The sequence below is a fragment of the Brassica napus genome, chromosome C2 (assembly GCF_020379485.1).
Source record: "Brassica napus cultivar Da-Ae chromosome C2, Da-Ae, whole genome shotgun sequence".
NCBI classification, from domain to species: Eukaryota; Viridiplantae; Streptophyta; class Magnoliopsida; order Brassicales; family Brassicaceae; genus Brassica; species Brassica napus.
In genome coordinates, this window is record NC_063445.1 from 22281534 (window position 1) to 22290678 (window position 9145).

Here is a 9145-nt window from a genome sequence, read left to right on the forward strand (position 1 = left end):
GTTATAAAAGATAAATATAATTGAACAGACCTAAACACGACTATACAAAACAAATGTAAATCTATTTGATAAATAAATTTACTAATTATCATATTTGTTTAAATTTTAGAAAATAAAATATTTAAAATGAAATATCTAAACTGAAAATGCAGGTTCTTAAATACATATAATAAATTTTAAATTAAAAATAACATATAATCTTTCGTTAAGTTAATTATATACAATATTATAAAATAACAATTTATAAACAAGTATTAGTTATTTAAATTATATTACTTATTATCAAGAATAAAAATAAAATGAACTATGGTATATATATATATATATATTTTTCTATCAATGTAAACATTATTTATGACTTGTAGTGAAGTAAGAGAAAGTAGATGATACAAATTACACTGTTTATTAATAATTAACCAAAAAAATTAGATTTTCATTCATTGGTTATCTGCATAAATTTTAACACTTTTCTTGATTTTTGCAGATCAACATTTTAATGACTATTATTAATCTGCATGCAAATCAGTGCAGTCCAATCTGCAAAATTAATGAACTGCAATTTAAACTTGAATGGTAAATAAAATGCAGATTGATCTGCATCCCAAAAATATACATTTAATCTGCATTTAAACTGCATTAGCGACTAGTTCGCAGACAACAACGAGAATCCTGGAGCTCAACAAATAAATTCTTTTGAGTATTTTGAAAATACTATTTTCCTTGCTTCAAGCGCGTGTCCGGTTGAAAATAACATTTTCTCATATTTCTGATGTGAAATATTAAGTTAATAATGCGAAGCACTGGATCGAATTTTGAAAATCGGGATTACACACATGTTGAAGCATTGATAAGATAACCAAGCGGTCTTGGCCTAGTGGTAAATGAGTTCCAGCTGGAGCTTCCGCCCTGTGTTTGATTCCTCTGGCCACCATAGACGCCTAAGTGGCAAGAAAACCCGGATTTCTATGGGTCTCTTGGTGATTAGTCATTGAGCATATGAAGCCTTTGGGATCACACCAAGGTTATCAAAACAAAAAATCAAAAAAAAAAGAAGCATTGATAAGATATTAAGATTATTTGATGTTTCCAAAATGAAATTAATTGGTCTAGTGAATTATGGAGTGTTTTGGTGGGAGAATATTCAATATTTGGGACTATTCAGATGAATTATGGAGTGTTTTTAGTTCTGGAAAGTGTTTGGCAGGTTGAATCTTAGTGAGATAATCTCAAGCATGAACATGTCTGAATCATAGTGGAGTGATCCAAGGTGTGTGGTCTGAGATATAATCGGCAATGCTTCTTGATTTATGACTGTCATTGGAGCCAGATTTGAATATACTATTTGTATTGACCATCCAATAAAGCCAAGTAGTGAATTTTGCTTTTAACCATATGTAGCATTATGTGCCTTAAAGTCATTATTTTCACGTCGAAATTAGCATATATGAACTCGTTAAAATACAGTTGGCATATACTCGTATTTTCGTTAGTGCAGTACTGTGTGTATAACTGTATAAGTCGAGATGCTTGTGAAATGTGAACCATATCAAATATCAATAACTCTAGGGCGATTCCCAATCAATTTATTTGTTTCCCAAACAAAATATAATATGATTTTTTTTTACCTTTTTGGTTAATATTTCTAAAAGAAGTACAAATATTTATATCATTTTTAAGTAGTTAAGTGGTTTGCAATTCAAAACTAACTAATTAACTGCCGCTTTAACCCAAAAGTATCCTCTAATTCAATCTTTACAGTCCAACTTAACTACATCGTTTAATTTTACATTATTAAATACTATACACCCAATTGGAATATTTATAAAATCATTTTTCTTGTCAAATAAAACGTATTGATATTATTAAAAGTCGGAACTTTTTTCTCAAACTAAAGAAAAACAGAAATCTAAAACTGTAAGAGTTTGAATCATGTCCAAGTCCTTGATGCAAGAAGAAAGCGAAACCAATTAAAGAGACGTTTACACTGAGACACTTTCTCTCTTTTGTTAACGTCTGAAGACACATTGTGTAGATGGAGCACAATATTGGGACATTTCTCTTTTCGTTGGACATTAAGGTTTTTCCGTGCGAGTTTGGAAAGAGAATGTTCCCTTTAAGGAACCAAACCAGATAATACTTTGGTTGAAATAAATACAGAAGGTAAAAAAGTAAAAGTAGGTATATGGGTTTTAGGGTCTCTTGTTTGGGCCGTTGATTTTCTTGGTGAAACAAGATCTAATGGCTCAGAAGAGGCGTATAGTTCTGGCTCTAATAAATGTTGTTCTTTAATGTATAGTTTTTGTTTGTGAGAGTAGTGTGATGTCATGTGAACCACACGGCTTTAACCCTTTCAGTGATAGATTTTTCTTTTGGTTTCTAAACAAAAATGTATCTGAACAAAATCTAATTGTTTAATACGAAAAATAAATACAAACGTTTACAAAATGGAGAAACTTTCATCTTATACAAATCTCGTAAATACCCAGAACATGGAAGACAAAGGTGGGATCTTCATTGTTATCCATATCTCATCTGATCACCTCTTATCTGACCATTGCGCACTTGACCCTTCCCCCCCATACTCTAATGTCCACAGCCACCACATCCACACAATTGCCGTCCACACCGATCACATCCACACGTCACGACATCAACAACATCAACACAACCACTGACCATGAGAACCCTGTCCACAACTCTTCCGACCACATCAACAATATCCACACACACATTGACCAAGAGAGCTACCATCACCTCCATTAATCACCACCTCCAGTATCTCCTCTCCCTCTATTACCACTTTCGTATCCACCACTGAGAGCTTCATTCACAACTCTTCCGGTCACATCAACAACATCAACACAACCACTGACTACGAGAACCCCGTCCACAACTCTTCCGACCACATCAACAATATCCACACACATTGACCAAGAGAGCTACCATCACCTCTATTAATCACCACCTCCAATATCTCCTCTCCCTCTATTACCACTTTCGTATCCACCACCGAGAGCTCCATCCACAACTCTTCCGGTCACATCAACAACATCAACACAACCACTGACTACGAGATCCTCATCCACAATTCTTCCGACCACATCAACAATATCCACGCACACATTGACCAAGAGAGCCACCGTCTCTTTCATAGGATTTGGCCGAGAAAACAGAGTCAACTAGTTGTTCTAAGAAGCGGGGTCTAACTTTCCATGTGGAGTTTGTCTGTGAATCAAAGGAGGCGGACAAGAACCGAGATCGAGATCGAGAACTAATCGGCAAGAGCATTGAAGACTACGCGGCGGCGGTCGGGGCCAAGGAACGATCCAGATACTGAAATCGAGAGGTGGAACACGGTAATACGATATCGAGAGAGACGAATCAAGAAGATTTAGAGCGGCATCGAAAGTATCTTTCTCAGATTACAAATTTGCCGCACGGGAGAAAAGGGGTAGGGTTTCGTCGTTTCATAGTTTTCTCAGATTAGGGATTTTGTTTGAAAGGGGAACCGACGCCAAAGAGATAAAGTGATGTTATATTTTGATTTTTAATTTAGCTTATTTGTCTAGATAGATAGTGTAACTAGGCCTGGGCATTTCGGGTATCGGTTCGGTTCGGTTCGGGTATTTCGGGTTTTGGATAGTTCGGATAGGGGCTAGAGGATCCATTTAGTAGTTGACCTATTTTCGGTTCGGTTCAGATAGTTTCGGGTTCGGTTCGGTTCGGATAGTAAATGTAGGAACCGAAAAATATCCGGAAAAAGTTCGGTTCTCACTTGGATCCGGTTCGGGTTCGGATAGTTCGGGTAGTTCGGATAATTTGGATAAAATATCGGTTATTCAGGGTAAAATATCAAATAATTAGGATGATTTAGATAAAAAAATTTGGATATTTCGGATAAAACTATCTGGATAGTTTTGGATACTTTCGGGTAGTTTGGATACTTTATAATAATTTAGTTATCCTCAACTATTTCCAGATACTTTTAATAGAATTTTAAATTAAAAATATATATTTAGTGATGTTATATGTATATATAATTAATATTTTTATATATTCGGATACCCGTTCGGTTCTCGGTTCGGTTCCGGTTCGGTTCGGTTACTTCGGATATAAAAATATAGGAACCGTTCGGGTATTTGAGGGTATTAGTCCGGTTCCGATTTCGGGTATTTCGGTTCGGTTCCGGTTCGGTTCTTCGGTTCCGGTTATTTTGCCCAGGCCTAAGTGTAATGAAATGAGATGTACTTTAGTTAGAGGTTATATTGGTAATTTTGTTAGAGTAATGTGTCTTGTATGTCCAATGTGTCTATTAGTGTAATTGATAACTTAGAATGTGTGGTAAAATTTTCTCAATTAGAAGCCGCAAAAACAAGAAACAATAAAAGATAAATAATGAAGTTGATGTTTTAAAGTGACACGTGTCCAACTTTACCGTACACACTCACCCTAATTAATTTTCTTACTCAGTCTCTTATCCGAAAAATAATCCTCTCCAAGTTAAAAATAAATATAATAATAATAAATAATAAATCACTCCTCTATCATTGCACTATAAATACAACACCATTCTCTCATCTTCTACATCACAATAACACTCTTCATTACCAAAAAACACAAAAAAAAAACAGAGAGAAAGACAGAAAAACAAAAAAAAAAAGACAGAGAAAAAATAAACAAATTTTCTTTTCTTTTTTTTTTCCCTCTAAAGTTTACGTTTTGTGACTTTTGTCGATCGTGTTTTTTTTTTCTCAATGGGAGCTTTTGAAACAGAAAACACCGCTAAAGATGCGGCGGCTCTTGAGACACAGTCTTCACTGGAAGAGTTCAACCAGCCGTCTCCTCTCCGTAAAATAATCTCCGTCTCTTCCATCGCCGCCGGTGTGCAGTTCGGGTGGGCCCTACAGCTCTCTCTCCTCACACCTTACGTCCAGCTTCTTGGTATCCCTCACAAATGGTCCTCTCTCATCTGGCTCTGTGGTCCCGTCTCCGGCATGATTGTCCAACCCATCGTCGGTTTCCACAGCGACAGATGCACGTCAAGATTCGGTCGCCGCCGTCCCTTCATCGCCGCCGGAGCCGCCATGGTCGCCGTCGCCGTGTTCTTGATCGGTTACGCGGCGGATATCGGCTATAAAATGGGAGACAAGCTCGAGCAAACGCCGAGGGTTCGAGCTATCGGGATCTTCGCTCTCGGGTTCTGGATCCTCGACGTGGCCAACAACACCCTCCAAGGACCTTGCCGTGCTTTCTTAGCCGACCTAGCCGCTGGAGACGCTAAAAGAACGCGAGTCGCAAACGCGTTTTTCTCATTCTTTATGGCGGTTGGAAACGTTTTGGGATACGCGGCTGGTTCTTTCACCAACCTACATAAAATGTTCCCGTTCGCAATGACCAATGCATGCGATCTTTATTGCGCTAATCTCAAGAGTTGCTTCTTCTTGTCCATCACACTCCTCCTCATCGTCACCGTCACGTCTCTTTGGTACGTAAAAGATAAACAATGGTCTCCGCCGCCGGTAGCCGCCGACGAGGAGAAGAAGAGTGTTCCTTTCTTTGGAGAAATCTTTGGAGCTTTTAAAGTCATGGAACGTCCCATGTGGATGCTTCTTATCGTCACGGCACTAAACTGGATCGCATGGTTCCCGTTTCTTTTGTTTGATACCGATTGGATGGGTCGTGAAGTGTACGGTGGAGACTCAGAAGGAGACGCAAGGTTGAAGCAAATATACAACAAGGGAGTACAGTCTGGTGCATTGGGGCTGATGTTTAACTCTATCGTTCTTGGTTTCATGTCACTTGGTGTTGAGTGGATTGGTAAGAAAGTGGGAGGAGCTAAACGGCTTTGGGGAATTGTTAATTTCATTCTTGCCATTGGTTTGGCCATGACGGTTCTTGTCACGAAATTGGCGGCGGATTACCGGAAAGTCGCCGGTCCTTATGCCGGACCGTCGCCTGGTATTAGAGCTGGAGCGTTAAGTCTCTTTGCTGTTCTTGGTATTCCATTAGCTGTAAGTATTACAGCTTTTGTCTTTTTATCTGTTTTATTACTTTTAAATATTTTGGCGAAATATAATATTAACAAATTCATATTTTTTTTTACAGATTACTTTCAGTATTCCGTTTGCACTAGCCTCCATATTTTCAAGCAGCTCCGGCGCCGGCCAAGGTAAATTTTGTTTTTAATTATCCATGGTCTCGTTAAAACAAATCACGGTTTCATTTTTTAATAAATAACTAAATTTATTTTTATTTTTTTAATTTGCAGGACTGTCGTTAGGAGTTTTAAATTTGGCAATTGTGATACCACAAATGATAGTATCACTAGGAGGAGGACCTTTCGACGCCCTTTTTGGCGGTGGAAACTTACCGGCATTTATAGTCGGAGCAATCGCAGCGGCGATCAGTGGAGTATTAGCTATAACCGTTTTACCTTCACCACCACCGGACGCACCTGCCTTGAAGACAGGAGCCATGGGATTCCATTAGTTTTACATTATGTTTTATTTTCTTTATGAAACTCATGATCAAATACAGTACTATTGTGCAAAACTGCAAGACCCAAAACCACAAAAAAGAACAGAAGATGATCAAATCTAATAAGCTTGGGTTGTCTGTATTCCACCCTTCTTTTAGTTTCTTGTTTTTGTTACTGATATCAAAATGAAATAGATTTGTTTTTTTTTATAATTGTTGTGTTTGATTTTGGTAAAAAAATCCCCAAAATACAAAAAAAAATGAGACCTGTTAATAATATACTGTATTACAGTTCTTTGAACATGAAAAATAATTTGAATAGTTTTGACTATCAAGAATGATTCAAGTAATTAATTTACAGTAGGAGTCGTGAATTTCTGTTTTGACCCCAAATAGAATCAAACCTGGCCAGTCTAAGACATAACTTTTCTGTTTGATTATATGAATCACGCTGTTTTCTGGACCCAGCCAAGTTTATGGACTCGTATTGAATAGCATGAGCTAGCCCTTAGGCCTAGAATGTCCAACACTGGAACTGGGCCTTTAAGGCCTTGCTCAATATGTATAAATAAATCTTAATTATACTCTTGAAGCATTACACCAATTTTTTTTTTTCTTTTGCTAAATAGTAAATATCATTCAAGAATGAAGATTTGGTTACAACATAGCTGAACCTGAATATGTTTGACAGCAATTCCATTTCATATAGGTCGCAAAAAGTTAAAAAACCTCTAAGAAACACATGAATTAGAACCAGAACAACCATAAGTGGTGTTCATGGAGCTAATAGAGATTAGTACAAACAGACAACAAATAAACTCTCAACTCAAGGAACGCTACTTGTATCATGGAAGAACCATGAAGAACATTAGCAAAGCTAAGAGAGGAACACCCGAACACTCACCCGAGGGTGGCTCCTAGCAGCTTTAACGGAGGCGACTTGCAACGGCTCCGGGACACCAAAGGAGGAGGACGTTGAGCAGAACCAAACCCGAAGCTTTCTCAGCAACAAAACCCCATAGTGAACCCAGCTGATGCGCCCCGAATCAGCAGCAGAAACAAATCACGAAGGTTTGGCTTATGGATTTGCGATTAAACGAGATGGGCTTGAAGTATATTGCAAATGTGTGTTATGAACATGTATCCGCCCAAAGAAAGAAAGGCCCAACAAAAAATTATAAGTGATGGTCGTATAATATATCAATCTGACGGCAATTCAGAGACCGTCGACCATGTGAAAGCACGAGACCAGACGAAGAGTCTTACGACTACAATCCTTCAATTTCGGTCAAGTCAAGACATTTATGATTTTGGTCAATCAAAGTCTTTGGCCAAGTCTTCCTTGTTTTTATAAGTTGTTAATTTTTATGTTTGACTAGTCTTTTGTATTCCAACTTTTTGTATGCTTTGCCTATTATATAAAAGTCATTTGATCAATGAAATAAAATAAGCTTTGATTATTATTTTTGGAACCTTGAGATGGATTCCCACTTCTCGTTTCTTGGTGTGGTTAGCTCCAAGTAAACACCTCTTTCTCATTGGACTTGTGCGTCATATCAAGCAACAGATCGAGATTGCTTCTTTGTTGGACCGGTGCGTCACATCCGGCAACAAATTGGCTTCGGGAATATCAGCAGCCTTCCGCATCTGCTGTGCGACCCTTCGATCCACCATTTCTTCCTTTGTTGGACTTGTGCGTCATATCAAGTAACAATCGAAGCTCGGTAGTATCAAGAGACTCTCCGCCCCTCTTGTGTCACCATTCAATCCACCAGTTCTCCCTTTTGAGTATATTGCAAATGTGTTTATGAACATGTATCCGCCCAAAGAAAGAAAGGCCCAACAAGAAATTATAAGTGATGGTCGTATAATATATCAATCTGACGGCAATTCAGAGACCGTCGACCATGTGGAAGCACGAGACCAGACGAAGAGTCTTACGACTACAATCCTTCAATTTCGGTCAAGTCAAGACATTTATGATTTTGGTCAAATCAAAGTCTTTGGTCAAGTCTTCCTTGTTTTTATAAATTGTTAATTTTTATGTTTGACTAGTCTTTTGTATTCCAAATTTTTGTATGCTTTGCCTATTATATAAAGGCCATTTGATCAATGAAATAAAATAAGCTTTGATTATTATTTTTGGAACCTTGAGATGGATTCTCACTTCTCGTTTCTTGGTGTGGTTAGCTCCAAGTAAACACCTCTTTCTCGTTGGACTTGTGCGTCATATCAAGCAACGGATCGGGATTGCTTCTTTGTTGGACCGGTGCGTCACATCCGGCAACAAATTGGCTTCGGGAATATCAGTAGCCTTCCGCATCTGTTGTGCGACCCTTCGATCCACCATTTATTCCTTTGTTGGACTTGTGCGTCATATCAAGCAACAATCGAAGCTCAGTAGTATCAAGAGACTCTCCGCCCCTCTCGTATCACCATTCAATCCACCAGTTCTCCCTTTTGGCGAATTCATATCCCTTAAGTCCGATTGAGTGATCCTTCCCTAATTTGGGGCGTATCACCAGCAATACTCTGCCTGACATGAAGAATAGACCTGTCAAGCGCAGGCGGTAAATTTGGCTCCCCAACCGGCCACACGACGTTAAAATGCGGCTGAGACATCGGGGAATCACACTGAGGTTGCGCCGGTGAAGAAAAGAGAATTGAA

The 9145-nt window shown here is 38.3% G+C and overlaps 1 protein-coding gene across 1 annotated transcript; it reads left to right on the forward strand.

Moving 5' to 3' along the window:
- Positions 1-4588: 4588 nt before the first annotated feature.
- LOC106395514 (sucrose transport protein SUC1) lies at positions 4589-6690 on the forward strand. The gene is made up of 3 exons (XM_013835949.3): positions 4589-6011; positions 6106-6169; positions 6269-6690. Exons 1-3 carry the CDS (start codon positions 4755-4757, stop codon positions 6487-6489), a joined length of 1542 nt encoding a protein of 513 aa, XP_013691403.2. The 5' UTR covers positions 4589-4754; the 3' UTR covers positions 6490-6690.
- The last annotated feature ends 2455 nt before the right edge of the window (positions 6691-9145 follow it).

Coding starts and splice junctions, on each gene's coding strand:
- LOC106395514 (XM_013835949.3), top strand. CDS start 4,755: ATGGGAGCTTTTGAAACAGAAAACACCGCTAAAGATGCGGCGGCTCTT. Junction 6,012..6,105: donor TTCTTGGTATTCCATTAGCT/GTAAGTATTACA, acceptor TTTTTTTTACAG/ATTACTTTCAGTATTCCGTT. Junction 6,170..6,268: donor CAGCTCCGGCGCCGGCCAAG/GTAAATTTTGTT, acceptor TTTAATTTGCAG/GACTGTCGTTAGGAGTTTTA.